Source organism: Diadema setosum, chromosome 14, assembly GCF_964275005.1.
Source record: "Diadema setosum chromosome 14, eeDiaSeto1, whole genome shotgun sequence".
Taxonomy (NCBI): Eukaryota; Metazoa; Echinodermata; class Echinoidea; order Diadematoida; family Diadematidae; genus Diadema; species Diadema setosum.
In genome coordinates this window covers 14988201-15008615 of record NC_092698.1, presented here as the reverse complement: position 1 = coordinate 15008615, position 20415 = coordinate 14988201, and the positions used below count along the sequence as shown (strand labels likewise).

Sequence of the window (20415 nt, the reverse complement as noted above, 5' to 3'; positions counted from 1 at the left end):
TGTTGGAACCCGCTGTAGGAGAGTACTATATTTGAACAATCGAATATGCCAGATTAAACAATAAGAAATTAATACGCCCAAATGCGCTCATCGTGGACAAATAAGAATATTTTTAATTTCATTTCGATTTTAATACACATTACACGAAGAGAAATACATGCATATAACTTCAAACTCTTTTCTAGACATTTATAAAACAATTTTGTATTTCATTGAAAATTTCTACATTGCAATACAGCTTGTAATTCAATGAAATGTGAAATGTTTTCTTCATCTCCAAATTTTGTCTTGGAGCTAGAGTGGTACTAAGCGTGGCAACAAAGCAGAGGGGAATGTTAGACATTCCACTGTGATGCTTTAGAACCCAAACATGTGTCCGCATGGATTACAAAGAGTTGCCACTCCTTCTATAACACCTCCCTGATCATATGACATGTATGTGGATTACATTGTACCCATGAATGAGTTGTTAAACTTTTTATTCATTCTGTCAGTTTGGCATTTAGTCTTTGTACAGCGGCAGAACATTCCTGATGATGACTTTAATGTTAATTATCATCCACATAACACACCAGTTCCCCTTGACAGACCTGTATAACATCTTTTCACTTTGTAGGCACCTATAGTTTTGGCATATCAGCCAAGGCAATCTTCACGTTAGGTATTACAAAGAGTAGAGTTTGTGTGATATTGCACGAAAGTTATGATTATTGGTTCTGATAGCGAAACCCCATTCTCAATGACGAAAAGTTTGTCATCTTTCAAAAACAGAGTTGATGACACAAAAGATTGGTATAATTTTTATCAACAAATAAAAAGGCTTTGTAATCTACATCCTACCTCTCACATGCACTGTACATCTTGTGATCATTAAACACACACACACACACAAACACACACAAGTATCAGTATTTAAAATGCACAGTACCCTATTTTGAAAGTAAGACAAGCTTAAAAAAAAAAAGCCGATGTAGAGTTGATTTACACCATGCTGAGTTAGGTAATAGCACCATTGTTTCGTCTATCCAGAGTCGGACCTGGCAAGAGACACAAAATTGAATAATGACAATATTAGAACATCACCACAAATTATCATACAAACAAAAGTGAATTTGTCAAAGAGACAAAATGCTGTTATCATCATGATTATCATATCTCCACTGGTAATTCCATTGATATTACCATCAAAAGCAGTAACAGCACTTTAGTGCAAAGTACTTCTAGAACTCTTTCCCCTCTCCTTTTTTTTTTTTTAAACCTGATTATCTTATTTGTTTTTTACAAGGTAAAAAGAAAAGATAAAAATATATTATAACATGTTATAAAGAGACTGTACAGTTCTGGTTGAGGTGAGGATTTAGCTTTTAACATTGTGTGAGATATTCAGAAACCACTCTGTGAAATGTCAAAGAGCAAGCAATTCTAAGGGGAATCAAAAGTTTATTCGATGAAAATTGGTTTTGAAATGGCTGATATCTAAAAACAAGGTGAACAAAGAGATCCTAATAAAAGGTGTGGCCTGTTGCCTTTTATTATTATCACTTTTTTGGATATCTCAGCCATTTCAAAACCAATTTTCATCAAATTAACATTGAATCCTTTTTAAAAATTACATGCTCTTTCATATTTCATCAGAGGTTTCTCATTATCTCACTTAGGAATGTTATAAACCTGAATCCTCACCTCAACCAGTACTGTACAGTCCCTATATCATAATGCTCCACTTCATACAACCTTTCAATAAATAGATTTGCCATAATAGGTTAGCAACTATCTACAAAAGCTGGTATAAGGAAGTACCTATTACAAGTGTTCATGCATGACTTGTAGGTTTAGATCTTCAAGAAATTCTATCAGAGTGACAATTTCTTCAAAGGAGTATTTGCTTCCAAACAAGACATTTTGGGGCTTTTCTCTACAGCCACCTGTCTTTTATCATCTCTGATGGTGCTACAAAAGGCCTCTGTACTTTATCAACTACTGTAAAAGTGGACATTTTCGGGGTGTTGAAATCTTCGCGTATTTCGCGCAACCCGTAACTAGCACAAAAATAAAAGGATGCAAATATTTTTGCTTGCCTTATGTTCCAGTAGTTGATGTCTTGATTCCGCGAAATTAAAAACTCTTCTTACCCCGCCGAGCGCGAAAAATTTGTCGCGCGAAAATATTCACTTTTACAGTATAACATCTGGTCTAAAGGTAATTTGTTGAACATCCCTGATGAGTGCCAACTGATACTCTAATACTAATACTTTGCTATACATTTGTCTCATGGGGAAAACTGAAGGGAGCCAGTGTAATACAAGTTACAGGTGATAGGCATGTGTTTGTGTGTGCATTGCTAGATGTTGAGATTCTCACAAAACTACATCTCTCTGATTATTTCATATACTGGATATTCACTTCACAATGGGGACTTTGGGTCTGTTGGTTTATTCACTTCTCTTGTTTTGTTTTAATTGACATTATCTTCAATTCCTCTGTGTTATAGCTACAGTAATCATCTAATCTGTTGATTTATTGTTTTCTTTGATGACTGCAATGTCATACTCTGTTATCATCATCATCAACATCACCATTTGCTATGCATTAGCATTAACTAAAACTGAGCTAATTTCCCTGGTAAAAAGAGCACCAGCAGCTCTGAAAGCTCACCTCTCAAACCTGAGCCTGCGGTCCCTGTGCGGGGTGGGAGGCAGCACCCGTGCCCCCTGCATCAGGGTGCTGTACACGTTGACAGCGACGAGAAGCACGCACAGCAGGATGGGTCCAATGATGGCCCCCTCCAGCCCATAGTAGTAAATACCTCCCGCCACAGCCAGACCCGTCAGATAGGGGTGACCACCACTGCAATTTAAAAAGTCGGGGAGGGGGGGGGCGATGACCAATAATGAAGAATTGAAAAAAAAAAAAAAGGAGAAGAATATCAAATCGACCGTTGTATAGTAAACTGCTGTCACACATGTACAGTAAATGTCAAATGAACCTATAACTTGAAAGTACAGATATCCAAATCAGGTCTAACTAAAGGTAGATATGCAGCAAGGACTGCGTATTTGTTGTCAATCATGTCTTTGTTCATCAAAGACTGCATTTTGTTTGTTGTTGTTGTTGGTGGTGTGGGTGGGATGGAGCAAAAGCACCTAGATGCAGTTTTCATATCATCCATGTAAACTTAGTGGTTTTTAAGGAAAGAATAAACAGCTAAAAATGGGGGAGGAGTGGTGGTGGGAGGACTAGGTAATAGGAAGGAGGGAGAGAACTTACCCTTTGATGTCACTGTAGATAGTGGTGTCCACTATGAACATGGGCAGCAGCTGGACAACAAAGAGCATCACGGCCAGAACTTTCTCGCCATGCACAAGGAGCTCAATGACCCCTGGCACAGCTGCCCAGTAGGTGCCCACAAAGGGGATAGCACCAAATAGCGCCGCCAAAGCTAGAGCAGGAAAAATAAGAGACAGAGCATGTTTGCAGTAAGTTTCCTGTGTAGAAACATGGTTTTCAAACCATGCTTTGTGGTTTGAAGTATTATATCATCTCCCTCAGGTATAGTTGTTTGTGTTATGATAGTACAGAGCATGAAAAAGGGGGCAGTTTCACTAGACACTTATGAGAGCAGGAAATGATCTACTGTTTGGCATGATATAGAACATTTCAGAATCCACAATCACCCCATCATCACCGATTCTGTGATGAGTGCATGCCAGCGTGCAAGCAATGCAATCCAGCTCAATTGACAAAATGGCTGCTTCCAGTGGTGACTGTAAAACATAGAAGAATTGTTAAAATCTAATGAAGGAATGACAGAAAAACTATGAAGAAACAGATCAGCTTCAGATTTTCTATGTTCTGGAATTTTTTATTGTCAGGATCAAACTGAAAGCCAATTTTGATGATGATTTGGATAATGAAGATTTCGATCTCCTTTTCTCAAAGTCTTACACTGGAGCTCGGCATCAAAACAATGAATACTACAGTAAGAAGACAAAGCAAGCTTTGTGATCAAGCCTTCAAGGGTATTCTTGGAGTCAAGAAATGTGGACAATGGCAAAGACAAATCGTTTCTGAGAAGTGGAAAAATGTTCAAAGTTTTCATGAAAAATCGAAAGCAAACAGTAGCAGAAGCTGCTATAAAACACCCCTCTGCCATTCCACAGGATAATATGACAGCAATTCTGCAAAGTCTAGATTTATCCTCAGCCGCTGGCCTTCAAAAGGTTTTTCTTGACACAATGCTGCATTTTGTAAACAGTGGTATGGAGAATTTAAGGAACATCATGCCAGGAGATCTTCTCTTCCATGAAGTTGACAGAAATGACTGAGAGTTCTACGATAACAAGAGCCAGGGAGGATATAGCTCCTTTGCTCAGAAATCCACTTTGCCCTGCAACCAGCCTCAAAATGCATCTGTCCAAACTGAATAATGACTGTAAATGGACGTGGCATGAGGCCGAAATTGAAGGCAAAGCTAACTGATTATTCACAGAATGCAAATGTATTGCTTGGGAAGACTACATTGGGCTCCATGGCTAAGAGAATCTGCACAGAAGCAGGCTGCTAAATATACACAAATCACTACCTGTGAGCTACTAGCATCTCGGTTCTGTACGAAGCAGGGCATCCATCCTAAGACATAATGACAGTGTCTGGCCATAGAGCTGAAAGTTCTATTAAAAACTACGCACATACGAGTGAAGCCAAGAAAAAGAAGATGCCAGAAACACTTTCAGAAATCTACCCCACACACCCGAAGACCAGCGGCACTGCAAATGTTGGGGAACATCCATCTACATCTAATATAACTCTCATTGAGCACATGAATACTGAACCTGAGACTGAAAACATGCCACCTTTAACCGATAGTCAGCTGGAGCGAGTTTTCGATCAAATACAGTGCAGGTCACGATGGATTTTCTAATCATCTCATAAAATGTATTATAAATGAAATTCTTTCACCATTAGTCCACATTTTGAATTTGTCTTTACTTACCGGCATTGTGCCCGCTCAAATGAAAATTGCCAAAGTTTTACCAATCTATAAGAAGGGTAGAGAGGATGAGTTGGGAAATTATCGACCAATATCATTACTGTCTTCTTTTTCTAAAATACTTGAGAAGGTGGTTTATAATCGTTTACTTAAATTCTTAAATGAATGTGATATTTTAGCTGATAATCAATTCGGATTCCGGAAAAAACATGCAACCACTCGTGCTATATTATTATTTGTAGAGAAAGTTGCGAAAGCTATAGACTCAAAGTCGCATACAGTCGGCTTGTTTCTGGACTACTCCAAGGCCTTTGACACAATAGACCACGAAATACTTTTGTACAAATTAAATCATTACGGCATTCGTGGAAAGGCCTTGGAGTGGTTCAGAAGTTATCTTACCGAAAGAACTCAGTTTGTTACTGTGAATAACCACGACTCAGAAATAGGTTCGATTTGCTGTGGCGTTCCACAGGGCTCCCTCTTAGGTCCTCTTTTATTTATTCTTTATATTAATGACTTCCGCAACTCATCCTCTCTGCTGTCTTTTCTTCTGTTTGCGGATGACACAAGTCTTTTTTATTCTCACTCAGATCCTTATGTGTTGCTTGATTCTGTGAATAACGAACTGCAACTGGTATTTGAATGGATACAGGCGAATAAATTATCGCTCAATATAAACAAGACTAATTATATGGTTTTTAGTAATACAATAAAGTTTCTTCCAGGTTCAGTATTAGTGAATGGTTTGCAGTTAAATCAAATAGATTCAACAAAATTTTTAGGTATTTATATTGATAGTAATCTTTCTTGGAAGGTTCATGTTGATTATTTATGTAAGTTGTTGTGTAAAAACGTTGGAGTTGTTCACAAATTGAAGTACCTCTTCCCCAAGCCAATATTGCATTCCCTCTATTCAACTCTATTATTACCTTACTTAAATTACGGAATATTGGCCTGGGGTAATTGCTCTAAGACTAAAATAGATTCGTTATTTTTTATTCAGAAAAAGGCCTTGCGGATTATAAATCGTGCACATTTTTTGGATCATACAGATGAATTGTTTGTTTCCAGTAAATTACTAAAAGTTTCTGATTTGTATTTGTATCACGTTGGAATTTTTATGTATAAGTTGAGCATTGGCGATCTTCCTAGTTTATTTTCCTCAATGTTTGTTAAAAACAGTGAAATTCATAATTACCCTACAAGACAAAGTGGATCATATCACTTTTCTCCCGTTCGTACAGTTCTAGCCCTTAAGACAATTACTTCTACCGGTCCTTCTTTCTGGAATGAGTTAGATTCTGTTCGGCTGCAATCAAGTTCTCTAAGTTCCTTTAAGCAAAATCTAAAAGCCAATTTTTTACAATCTTATGTATAGTTACTTGCTGTGACCATTTTGATATATCTGTTCTTATTCTCAATGATGCCTCGCTCGGGTGTCTTCATTTGACTTCATTTGACTATATTTCTTTGACCAATAGTGCAATTTTATGGAGCATTGAATCCCTGAGTTTTACCTTGACCATCATAAACTATTTTGTACATTGTGTAGAGTTTATTATCATCTCGACATACCGATTTTCGCTTGTGTTTCGTCATCTTTCGTAATTTAGCATGTTGTACTAAACGCTTATATTGTTTCTTTGGAACCTACATCCTACAAGCATTGCTTTTTAGTAGGTTCCTCATATTTACACATCATTTTATTACATGTCCTTATACATTTGTGAAATTATGTCTACAATTGAATGTTGTGTTATACATATTTTACTCTGAAATCAAATGGAATATGAAGCCTGAATATGGAATGTGGAATATGGAACTTGAATAAAAAAAAAAAAAAAAAAAAAAAAAAAAATACCTTATGCAAACCCACTTATTCCACACGAGCAGACTGCCACCACGGTCACGACTGGGAGCAAAGGTACCAGAGCCTCCTACATAATGAACTACATGATGAACATCACGAAGATTTGACAGCCAGAATATCACTTTCATGGCTGTATGGTCAATATTTTCAACAAGTCAAACAAAGAGAAGTCATCCACACACACACAAAAAAAAATCTTTGTGTTTCTGCTTTGACATGCTTTTTCTCTAGGAGGGAATTGTTTTTTTTTGAGGTCATATATGGCAGGTGGTCGCTATAGACAGGTGGTCGCTTAGACAGGTTTGACTGTATTTCAACTGGCTACAATTGCTTGTTTGCGCAAATAGCCAGGATTAACCCTTTCTTGCAATCAAACTCCTTCTCCCTCTGTCCCTCATCACTTTTCTCCTGCTTCACTCTCCCTCTCTTTTCTCAGACTTTCATAATGTGTTTACATTTCCCTCTCCTTTCCCGAAAATGACATCAGTATTTGACATCAGCATGACAGCTTTCACAACTACTGCAAGGATATTACATACTATGTTGAGTTTATATTAAACTATGTTGAGTTTATATTAAACTATGTTGAGTTTTATTTCCAATCTTTATATTCATTTTCAAGCACTCTCTTCATCATTTTCATTTCTCTCCATGCCAGACTACTTTATTTATTTATTTTTTTACACATTAAATGGAATACAGGATGGCAAGCATCAGGATTATGTGAGTTAATTTTTTCAACTTTTAGTTCACTCACTAGATATAGTGCTATATATTAAAAAAAAATACTTATTATGATATTAATGTCATAGAAGAACATTATTTACATTGGCATTTCTCTTTTTTCCTTCTTTACGTCATTGTAAAGTAAACAGTAATGCAGCCCACTAGTTGCTATGCTTTATTGTTTTGTTTTTTTTTATTAATCAATAAATCACTTCAATTTTAAAAATACATATCATAAATTTGCCCTCAGGAAAGTTACTATTTATGCCTCTCCATTAACTCATACTTTTTGCGAGACCCTCAAAAGGTATTTTATATTTGTATACCATAAATGGCAATCATCATGACGTATGTACACAGTTTTGACGCATTGTTTTGAAATACACTGCAGGGATGCGATTCAAAACCCTGTTTCGCTAGGAACAAGATTTTGATAATCTTATAAGCACAACCACGATCTCAAACAGTTAAATTGGCGTCACAGTTCCGTGCCCCTGTACGACCCAACTGCCCAGGGACAAGCAGGGCATAATGAGAGGTACAATGGCAAAGTCTAAGCAAGCCTAGCCATACAAAGGCTCGGGAGAAACTCTCATAAATGCTCCTCTGTCAAACTATGTTCTAAAATCATTCTTCTTGGTATGCAAAATCTTTTAAACACAGCCACAGACACATACTGGGTACTAACATCTGTCACACATAATGGAGGGACAGAACACACAAGTGCACACACACACTCCATCTAAGCATATATTCTGAGACTGGACACAGTACATGCTGCATTTATGTTTCAGCATACTTATGTCAGCCTACATTTACCTGAGAGCGTTCAGAATTCATAGTCTTTGTATAATGTTCTTGTAGTTTTTTGTTTTGTTGTTTGTTTTTTTTAGTTTGGGTTTTTTTTTTTTGGGGGGGGGGCTTGTAAACATTCCTGGTAATTGTCACTACTTACAAATAATTTGTTAAAGGCTTCTGATGATCTAACTTTATTTTACAAAAATAAAAAATGCACAACATATAGCGAAGTGGAAGAACATCAAAATCCATATCAGACTTTTCCTTTATTCATAACTTCTATTTGAAGATGCAAGAAGAAATCTATGTGGGAGTGTATGCACGAGTGTGCACATGTAAGGATGTTGGTAATGAGGATTTTGTTCTCACCTGATGGTATATACACAATCTGCAGACCAAAGACGGTGTGTGTTAGCCAGGTGTACAGGCCGTAGAATGTGGACATCTTGATAGATGCACCAAACACACCCCTATGGAAAGATAATAGACAGTAGATGTCTCATGAATGGCATTCTATCAGACAATGTGAGACAACAGCTCAAAAAAAGCACATTGATTTATCCACACAACTCTATCATTTGCATGTACAGGGGAAACCCTGATATGACAAGGTTGCTGAGACTGCCAACTTTGCCATATTGTAACTGGTACCTCGTTGTAAACATACCAAAAATGACCCCAACTAAAGTAATGGAGGATCGTGCTTGCCGCATTCACCTTGTTAAAAGCGGTACCTCATGCAGACAAGCGACCCTATTATAACAGCCTTCGCCTGTATAAAAATTTGCAGGGTCATTTTTTAATGGATCTGTATAATGGGTGAACTAGATTCGCAAGAAAGAGAAAAGGAATCTCCCTACATCTTCTTTTACTCTTGCTGATCAACATAACCGACAAACCAATGGGAAAATATTACGTAGCTTTCCATAATCTCTTCGTAACCCTTTCCCACACAGATACAGAAGGATGACTTAAGCCCGCCGCACACTACACGATTTTGCCCCGATTCACCGGTCTTAAGACCTTAAGACTAGAAGTGTGACGTCACAGTCTTGCCATTTTCTAGTCGTACGACTGGGTCTTAGCGCCAGTCGTAGAGATTTGACATGTTGAATTTCTACGACCAGTCGGGAGCTTTCAGCCATTCACAATGCAGTAAAATGCAAGCTCACGCAGTGCGCACTGCGCGCGCTGTACAGTCGGGTCGTATAGTGTGCGGTGTCCGGTCGTACGACTGGCCTTAAGACCCAGCTTTGCTTAAGACTTTAAGACCAGTCTGATCGTGTAGTGTGCGGTGGCCTTTATGGAATCTCGTTACATTGTTGTGCTGGTTACTGAGGAGGCCTATCTCTGAATTTCGGCTAATAAACATGTAGTTGCCACACCCTGCATTTTATGATTGTGCAAACTGGTATGGAATGGCTTAGGTGGCCTGCTGGCTTACAACAGGGCCAAATATCCCATGCCAAAGAGTTTGCAGTGCAACGCATACTCTGCGGCATTGAGTATTTTATGCAGAGTTTTGCATGGAACACATATTCTCTACACAACGCATGGTCTCCCACGTAGTTTATGCATTCGGTAGAGACATGACCTCGATTTCTATGGCTTGATCACACTAAGTGACCCAACTCCTACCTGATGGCGGTCTCCACAGCAGATCCGTACTTGCTCGACGTGGAGTCGTTGACCGGCGAGAGACCCGAAATCCACTTCATGGGGAGGTACTGCTTGTCGCTGAAACTCAGTAGGTAGAACAGAGTGGTCAGAAAGACCACCTGGCACAAGAAAAATGAAATAGGAAGTACTGGTTACGAACCTCATATGAATTAGATTTCAGGAGCACGCATATAATACCTGCACTATATGAGGCATCGGAGGTCGCTTATCACGTAAACCTCAGAAATAATCAGAGAAATCTGATTTTACTATCAGGTACTTCTTGATATTGATAGGTCAATATGGAATACCATGGAGTAGTATTTGGTTTATAACACATCACTAAATTTCATATGCTATGGAGTTTTGGTGTCCTACATGACAATGTCTACATTAGACTGAAACTAAACATTCAGAATTACTTCCAACTCTGATACTTGGACATGAATTTGCCTATCCTCACGGTTTAGATGGTGATTTCCATAACACTCGCTAAGTCTGATCAGGCCACATTAATGATTTTTTGCCAAACTTGCAGACCAGTTACCCTGTGAGTTTGTTGTCTAGCCATGCTTGTTCCACTCAGTAATATGTATACATGTAGATCAAGAATGATACAGACATACAGTCAAGGTTTTACACACATTAACATGCAGGTATGCTTGATTTGAGCTGTGCACATCGCCCCCTCAAGTCACGCTTTTCATGCTCATTGGTATAAATGCTGCATCCTTCAACTACTGTTTGACGTATTCCCGATCCCACCTCTTTTGTGCCCAATTTGTCAAAATGACAACAAAAAGTACAAATGGTTGATTTGCAATGACCAGATTGCTAACAATGTGAAGAGTTTCCCAGTAACCATGCAGCAAATGTACGTCTACTTATGACATAAACTGTCCTCCCTGCAAAAATATAGATTACTAACTAAGTAACTAACTAGGTAGATAGATAGATAAATAGATAGATAGATAGATACATACATACATACATAGATAAATAAATAAATAAATAAATAAATATATAAATAAAAAAAAAAAAAATGTTGCATCGAAGTGGAGAAAAAGGATATTGTGGAAAAGAGATGGGATGGGGGAAGGATGGTTGCAAGACAGAGGGAACCTTGATATGCCGATAGAACACGTACCAGAGAGAGGAGGAAGTTGAGGATGGCCGTTCCTCCCTCTAGGAGCACAGTGAGGATGGTGGTGAGGAGGGATGCAATCAGGTTCATGTTCCCCTTTAAGACCAGCCACACAGACTCCAGAACCTGAAACACAAGAGATGAAAATGGCAAAACCCGCAGTTTGAACACTTTCTTCTAAGATCTCCTCTTTTTTTCTTAGGATTTCTTTTGTTACCTCTGCCAAGAAAGGGAGTTAGGTGATCATCGGCATTGGTTTGTCTCTTTGCAAAATAACTCAAAAAGTTGTGAACAGATTTGAACGAAACTTGCAGGAAAAGTCGATGACACAAGGAACGGATGATGAATTTTTTGTAGTGATCCAGGAATTTTCATGGATAAGTTTTTAATTGTTTTGCCTATAAGGTCAATGAACTTTATAATTCTAGCTATGTGTACTAGAGGTTTACATGCATGCACTATATTGGGAAATTTTATGAGTAGGCATTTTCACATCAGCCTAATAAAAATCCAAGCTCGAGATATTTTTCGTGATCGCAAATTAGCGCGCTATTTCATTTCCTATTCACATCAGCCCGAACATTATCAAATAGCGCGCTAGTTCGCATTAATTATCCTGCTATTTCAGACATTTCCTGAGTTGAACTCGAGAAATTTTCTCGATCAGAGCGATAAACTAGGGCGCTAATTTGTATTCATATTATCAAATAGCGGGCTATTTCGTGATCGGGTTAATTTCCCAAGTCAGAAAATAGCGCGCTATTTCGAAACATCGGGCTGATGTGAAAATGCCTAGTGACTATGGGTGGATATGAGTTGTTGGCTTGGTGGAGGTCTTGCACTCTCCAAGTGCTTTTCCAGTTTGTTTGTTTTGTTTGTTTTTGTTTTTTTCAAATCGAAGCTGATGTCACGTTTTTGTTTTGCAGGTGACTAATACATTCATCATGCCGTCTAATGAAAGGAAAGTCTCTACAAGTTATCTCCTTGTGAAGATGTTTAGTCACATCATGTGACCAAGAAGTCCTCTGAGTCTCATCATCGTGTTGTTTGGCACTAGTTTCATTTCTCCTCTGGAGGTTCCAATCTTCATATTTTTGTGTAAAGTGATATTAGCAAATTCATTCAAATAAAAAGAACACATCAATCAAAAAAAAAAAAAAATCATTCATTGTATAAATTTGGCAGTTTGTCACATCTGATAAATAACAGGCTAGAAGACACTCTCATACAGGCGACTCCCATTATAACAAATTCCTCACGACCAGCAGTTTTTTTCTTGTTTTTTTCTGTTTTATTGAAATTTTGTAATAACCAAATAATACAGTATATAAAGATATACAGATAATAATTTTGGGACTTGAATTTTTACTTCACTGTAATGAGAATTTTGATACAACCTTGTTCATTTTAACGGGAGTGCACTGTACACTCAAACTTGTGACTGATCTGTCGCTTTTCATCTGTGTGATTTAGTTTTTTTCCTTTCATGGGAGTAAACTCTTTTATTCGGATGGCGATGATATGACTTCGGTGACGCTCGTGTCTACTCACAGACTTGACTGTGTCTATGTTGTCCTGGAAGGCCGTCATGAATCCCGACAGATCTATGTCGTCAAACTGTCCCAGGGTGCTGTAGATGCTGTCCATGGACAGGTTGACCTTTGACCTCAGCGACAGGGAATCGTGGGAGTCGAGATGGCTTTCCTCCTCGGTGCCATTCTGTTTCAAGCACAGTGATGCAATGCAAAAGCAGGTTAAACTTATCTATGCAAAACACATGACAAAATTTCCATTTTGAAAAACCCAATGGCCATGTCCATAACAGGAGATAGTTAAAATGCCCAAATCTTCAAATATTTGAGAGAAATACAGCCAACCATGACTATTAAAGTTGAATGTACAAGGTACAAGAGAAAATTTATTGATTTAAGTGAATTTTGACTCTTACACAAATAAAATTGGTACATCTACATCTATCTGGGGTAGAATTTTCTTTCAACTTCACAAATTGTTCACATTGTGCAATGTTGGCTTATAAATGTGAGGTTTATTGTAAGTGGCGTTTTGCATCCAAATATTTGTGGACAACTACAACTTATGACAAAATCAAAACTAAACCAACAAGGTTATCTCATACTAGTACTTGCTCACTTGAAGGTAAATTAAGACAGTTAAAATTATTCACATTTTCTCAACGTTATCAAATTTTACACGAACTTTCATCTATCTTATGCTTCTGTTTTACTCTTTTTTATAAAAAATAGAGCATTTTGGGGGTGAATCATTGTTGTAATCATGAAAGTGTACTTAAAAAAGAAAAAAAATTAAACCAAAAAACGGACACTCATCATGGTATGACACAAGAAGAAGGTACAATTTATAAAAGAATCCTGACAAATCTTACCTTGGCCACCCACTGGACATAAAGCTGGTCCCAGATTTCTAGAACCTGCTTCTCCACATTCTCATTGTCTCCTCCAATGGTACTTCTCACCTTGTAAGCCAAGAGAGAGGAGAAATTTGGTCATCTCTCAACTCTGAATGCAGTCCTGCATCTTAACATGGTATTAGGCTCAGCTTGAAACAACTGGTAAATGTTTATGGGCATTGTCAAGGACAGACATCTCAGCTACACAGAGCAATTCAAATGCTAGGGTGCAACTTTCTGAAACCATCACCAGCCAAACAAACAAATAACAAGTGAACAAAACAAAGCAGGGTAACACATACACAATATATCAAATTTCCATCTTTTACTGCATACAGGGTCAATATTATGCATTTAATATGTGACCGCTGTACCTTAGTCTTTGTCTGAGGGGAATTCATGTTAATTAATCTTAGTGCAATTGTAACACTGTGATTCTATATGAAAGCATTTTTCTTCTGCTACAATTATGGCACAAAGAAATATTCACAGAAGTGATTGCTAGAATACTGAAGACAATATCAAGTATAAAAGACAGAATACACATAAAGTATGAATTGCCAAGCAATGAAGAATTAATCATTACAGTCTATGAGAAGGACGCCAGTAATGTCTATGAGATACCAGTAATGTCCTATATGAAATAAAAAGGTCGAATGGGAGGAATGAACATTACCTTTTCTGCAAGCCAATCTCTTCCGTAGAGATACGCATTGTTCAGCATTGAATCCATGGCTTCATTCATCTGGCTTGTCTCTGGGAGCCACCTGGAAAAATGAAGTTTGGTTTAGTTTGTTCAGTCTCTGTCTTTCTTCAAAAGGTCATGCATGTCAGTCAAGCCAGACTTGTAAACGTGACACCAGCAATACATGGACCATGAAAACAGTTAGGTACTAATCGTGCAATGTAGTTCAGAAGGTATGAGAATACATGCAACCATATCTATAAAAAATTAGAGTGTACACATTATCTTAATATGTGCCAATGCAACATAAGACTTCAAGAGTATGCTTCATCTGTTTTGATTTGACAGTGCAGCTACAGTTCACATGAGCATCTAGATCATATCCCTTCCTGAAAAAGGTGCTTTGAACGACCAAGCTACTTTTGCATGGGTTCTTGAGCAAACCCCAGCGGCTGTCTGTAGTATCAAAAAGATACCTCAGGATTTGTACATTAATTGTTTTAAATATAATATGAAATTTTTTTATAAAATATTACATACAAAAAATCTTGTATCAAACTGCCAAGTTGCATAATTGAGAGCTGTACCAAAAAATATGTAATGGCCTTTCCATGGCATGAGTTGCACACGTTATGCTTCAGAATATGACCGTCCATAGTATGTTCCCTCATACAGATTGATAAAATCATAACAAATCATCATGAACACCAACTACTAATAAGAAAAGAGACCAATAATAATTATACAACACAGTAACAGCAAAAGACAGTATCAGCAACAACAAGAATAAACAACCAACAACTAAATATCATCACAAATCTTACTCCTGCAACTCTGGATGCTGTGATACGGTGTCGTTGATGAGGTCACCGGTCACCTGAATCAGTGTCATGCTCTCTGATTGGATCTGTGTGGATGTAAGTCACGAGCACAGGTGTAATTTGAAAAGATGTAAACTCTATTGTATAGTCTGCCAATTGCTGCAAATAACATAATCTTGAGTTCCACAATAATCTTGATGAAGAGGGTGCACAGTCATCGCCTTCTTTTCATGCTTTTTTTTTTATTCTTCTAATCACAGTTTCAAAGGCCATTTTGCACCACAAACATAGAGTCATTAGTTTGTTTTCTTGTCTAGTTTGCAGATGGATCTCCTCACATCTTGACTTTTCATGCTAATATCTTTAACCATTCATTAATGCAGATCCTCAGGTTTTGCAGTTCACTTGGCACACAGCAAACATTGAATCTACAATTGGCAAGTCAAATCCATTCAGCATCATCTCGACTTTATGGTGACCTTGCTCCTCTTGAAGAAAATGATAATTTGGTCCTACATTCCTCCAAACCTTGCTCCGCTTTGTTCATTCACACACACAGTGATGTCTGGAAGTAATCTGTCAATGAGCAAGCATCATAACTCCTGCAAATCTCTTCGTGCATCACAATGTATCAGGACTGTTTATGAGGGACCATTACTTTGTGACAGCTAAGAGGAGTTCTTTAAATACTCAAACAACAGCTAAGTTTGCTTGCTTTTTTTTTCTTCTACTTTCTATTAAATCTAAAATACGCTGTCAAAATTGAATGGAAGGTAATGACTTGGTGCTTGGGCACATAGAGGATTGACAAGTCAGTTGAAAAGAGGTTTACCTGCAAGGTAGCAATAACCATAATACATGAAATATGAACAAAGTTTCATTTTAATCCAACTAATTGTGACTGACATTTGACTAGAGGGGGGAGGGAAGGAATGGGAAGTGTGGTATTCTTGATACCGTATAGGGAAAAGAAGGGCTCTGTATTTGAGTCTCCAGCATAGTTTTCTTTCTAATCTGGAAACCTGTTTACACAGACGTTGACCATGCTATTCACCACTGGCAGCTTTTCAAACAAGGAAAAGATCTGGATGTCCACGTACCTGCACAGCCATCATGACGGTGAGGAAAATGATGACTACAAACATGGCCAGGATGATGAGGACACTGATCACACTATCGAGGGAGTTCTTCAGCCAACCAATCACCTAATGAATGATGGATAGAAGGACAAAAGTGAAGAAATAGTAATGTCAGGTTAGAATTCATGTCAGGATTTGTATATTTTCTTTATCAGGAAACGTGTCATATTACTCTATGTAGCAACATTTCTGTTACAGAACTTCTGTCACAGAACTACAGATCTTTCTAATCTCAAAATCACCCACACATCTGCTGTGTCATCTGTTTTGCTCCCCCCCCCCCCCTTTGTTTGACTTCATTTTCCATTTGCCAAAATGACTGGATAGCCCATGTTCAGCTGCACTCATTGGTTTTCCATGGAGTCCAATTATATGTAACTGGGAAGGACCACTTCACAAGGTTACGCACCGTGCTCTTTCGAAGAATGAATGAAATTGGATTCTTTACACACACATGCATTGAGACTCTCTCACACAGGGGACCTCTGTTATATGTCCTATCCGAGGGGACAGTGTGTTTTGCTTCTATTAGAGGAGACGGCATGATAGCCCACAACACTGCTCAGCAAGACTGGCTTTGCTCGTTAACCTGCTGAGGACGGACTGATTTTGCTACAACACGCATTTCCCTTAGACACCTGCCCGAGTATACTCGGGACTCGTCCTCAAAGGGTTAAGAAAACAAAGGCCAAATTCTATCATTTATTTTCTCGGTGACACTGCCAAGAAAGTTTTAATCTTTGATATGCATTACAGGGTTACAGCTACTGCAACACTGAAAATAAATAAACAAAAGCTGACACCGAGTGGCGACAGACAGCAATATACCTTGCGATCACCTCTAAGAAAGAGACTGACAAGCTCCCTGATGTATGGTGGAGTTAGAGCATCTCGCCTGCCACCAATGGCCTCATGCACGCTGCTGCATTTTGCTTTCACCTGCAGAATGAGAATACACAGATTTACACACTTGTTGTAAAGTCCTTAACAAATAATGTCACCATTAAAACTTTATTTGTGAGGGCACACATAGAAAGAAAAAAAAAATGCTGATAAAAGAATACATACCTTTTAAACTTCATCAACTGTTGCTTCATATCACAAGTAGTACTTGGGTAAATTAATCACATACAGACATTCCCAACTCCCTACATCAACACACTAACCCTGACAGAGCATGTTTTGGGAAGCTTAATGTTTTTGATAAGTTTTCTCTGAGAATGATTAATGAAGTGTAAATTAGTAACTTTCACCTTTACATTAGACTTGTAGTCTTGCTGCCTGATAATTTGTGATTTTTAAGATCCTGAGATTTTGAACGATTTCTGTTTCAGAGGGGTTAAACCAACAATAGCTGAACTGTGCTGTGACAGCCTAAAAATTGAACTAACCACGTCCCATGCGCCAAGGTTCTGAGCAATCTTCTTGAGGAACCAGAATGCCAGAAGGATTGGGGCCAGCTTGAGAATAACACCCATGTGCATCCACAACCTGACCACTACACACGCCCACACCAGGCCGTAGATGAACCGCACGCTCTGACCGCCCATGACGTCATCCACCTCTGCCCGCCGTTTCCGTGCCGACCTCCGGTGACCTTCGTCGGGCTTGGCCCCCGGAGTCATCTTCGGGGTGGACGTGGATGTGGGGATGCGGAGGTGAGTGGGCCGGCTGAGGTCGATGTCGTCTGCTGCCTTGGTTTCCACGGTGGGGCTCGCACCGTCTGCGGGCTGGGCGGCGTCTGGCTGGTCAGCTGGCGGGGATGATGCTTCAAAGCTTTCAGTGAAGTCACTGATTGACAAGTCCTCTGTAAGGTGGGGACAAAGTTGTACAGAGAACTGACCATGAAATGACTTCCACCTTATGACTACATAATGACACACAATGCGAGAACTGGTTGATGAAAATGTTTGATAATTTAAAATAGGAACCCCTGTGAAAAGAGAGGATGGTTCAAAATTAAGATTAGCTCACAGAGTGGAATGCAACTGCTAATGTGGTAACTATAACAAACTAATAAATTCACAGTCAAATCATTTATCATCCCAGGCCCCATTTCATAAAACTTGTTATCAGTGACAAGTTGTCATAATTGTTATAAGCTACTAAAATCCTTGCATCTGATTGGGTAAGAGCAAATTTGTCACAGAAATGTGGCAGGTGTTACTGATAACAAGTTTTATGAAACGGGACCCTGGTGAGTACTTTGGTCATCATGATATGGTTATTGGAAGATGCATGCACACAAATGACAGGGAATTTCAAGAAATACTCTAAATTTCTTGAAAGAAAAGAGACGACAGGTTTTTATTTTTGCTGCTACAATAGTCAGTGGGTTCTAACAGATCAACTTGACACAAATTTTGGAGAAGAAGCATCAAGGACGGATGAAAAATGGGTCAGTTCCAGTGGATATCATTACCCCTGGAGCTTGCATCTCTCCGATGCGAGGTATAGCCGAGAGCCACGAGGATGATGACGAGAAAGAAGATGGGAATGCGGTACCAGCCAGCAACAGTCGAGAGGTGGAGGAGGAGCAGGATCCAGATGGGTACGGACAGCGTAGTGAGGATGGAGCTAGACTGAGGCGTCCACCAGAAGATGAGGGCAATAACATACGCGATGATTATGGTCCACACCTAATGGGAGTGGAAAGTACTCCTATAAGTTGTTGTTTTTCCATGGACAAGTTATTTATTGGATAGGAACGATACATTTGTGCAAGACTGTGATAAAGACACTTTGGGACATAAATGAAGACCTTCTGAATGCTTACACACATCACAACACGCATCAGAATGTATAGCAGAGGGGATGCAAAATCTCCATGGGAAGACATGGCTCTTTTTAAACCCACTGAGGATGGGCTGATTTTGCTACAACACTTATTTCCCAAAGACACCTGCCTGAGTATACTTAGGACTCGTCTTCAGCGGTTTAAAAATGTGGATGGTAATTTGTATGAGCCCCGGGCAAGTCATTCATTAACTGCTACTAGCAGAATGATCAGTAGAGAAAGATTTAAAAAAAAAGAAAAAAAGAGAGAGCTGGAGGGATGGGAAGGGCAGGGAGATAGCAGATGAGATGTATGCGCCTGAATGAACAACAAATCAATAAAGTTCACAGTAGACCTAAAGCCCTTTCTTTGCGAGCATGCATTGGAACAACTCTAGTGACTAACCCATTTCCACTATTGGCCAGCCTGTGTTGTGCTGTGGTTAAGAATCACCAGACCATTTACATACATCTCCAGATTTATGCAGGAAATCTCACAAGATCCTTGGACTAAAGATTTTCTCTTACATGGATGGTTTATGAAGATTAGGTATCTTGAGACTACTTATCATATACATCCACATGCTCGCTCCCTCTTGAACAATTTTATTTTTATAAAAACAATCTAAATTGTGTTTATATGCTGTTCATAACATTAACAGAAAAAAGAAATTGACAAAATGTTGCTTGATGAAATGCATACAAACAGAACTTAGATATCAACTAGCAACTAACACACCAATGATGGTGATTTATTGAGATCTAGCTAGGGACCGGGTTCTAAATTACATTTTTATACCCGGTAGGCCTACATATTTTCTAACTGTTAGTGTTAGTCTAACGTTACTTACCCAAAGTGAACTGAAGATACTCAAACCATCATAAAGCGTGGTGAAAAGTAGTTTGACAGCTGGGAAAATATAATCAAGCAACCAGTAAACAATGTACGCAGCGGGTAGACCAGCTGCTACTGTTATAAGAATCTTGTACCGCCGAGCAATCAAGCTTCCCAGCTGCTCCGAAGCGAAATTCAACAGAGTGAGCGGGATAGCCACCGCCCCGACGACCAGCGGGGTGCTCGAGTCTTCCAAGCCCTGAAGCCACCCGTACATCGAGCTTTGCAGCGTGTACTTGAACGGGTAGAGCACGGTGCCGCATAGCGTAGCCCACATAAGAGGCTTCAAAAAGATCTCGAAGACAAAATAAACAGATATTCCGGCTGCACAGCACAGACCAATAATGATGAATGTAGCAGCATTATAGAATGCTTGCTTTAAATGCTTTTCGTGTCCCTGGGGCACGAAATGTAGCATGCTGTCCAGCGGGGACCTCGGTTCCGTTCCAGGTGTCGCCATTTTCCTTGAACAGCTGTGACAT

At 38.9% G+C, this 20415-nt stretch overlaps 1 protein-coding gene across 1 annotated transcript; it reads right to left on the bottom strand.

Annotated features, from left to right (window-relative positions):
• Nucleotides 1-1021: 1021 nt before the first annotated feature.
• Nucleotides 1022-20393, bottom strand: LOC140237956 (transmembrane protein 245-like). Its single transcript, XM_072317886.1, has 15 exons — nucleotides 19890-20393; nucleotides 18686-18902; nucleotides 17655-18070; nucleotides 17092-17202; nucleotides 16225-16329; nucleotides 15128-15210; nucleotides 14295-14385; nucleotides 13595-13684; nucleotides 12742-12909; nucleotides 11194-11316; nucleotides 10026-10165; nucleotides 8757-8857; nucleotides 3268-3439; nucleotides 2656-2847; nucleotides 1022-1037 (listed from the first exon to the last, which is right to left on the bottom strand). Exons 1-15 carry the CDS (start codon nucleotides 20391-20393, stop codon nucleotides 1022-1024), a joined length of 2529 nt encoding a protein of 842 aa, XP_072173987.1.
• Nucleotides 20394-20415: the final 22 nt, after the last annotated feature.

Bases quoted from the DNA above. Each gene is read 5' to 3' on its own strand.
- LOC140237956 (XM_072317886.1), bottom strand. From the start codon at position 20,393: ATGGCGACACCTGGAACGGAACCGAGGTCCCCGCTGGACAGCATGCTA. The intron at 18,903-19,889 runs GTAAGTAACGTT...CACTCCCATTAG, and splicing joins GTATCTTCAGTTCACTTTGG to GTGTGGACCATAATCATCGC. The intron at 17,203-17,654 runs GTTAGTTCAATT...CTCATTCTGCAG, and splicing joins ACCTTGGCGCATGGGACGTG to GTGAAAGCAAAATGCAGCAG.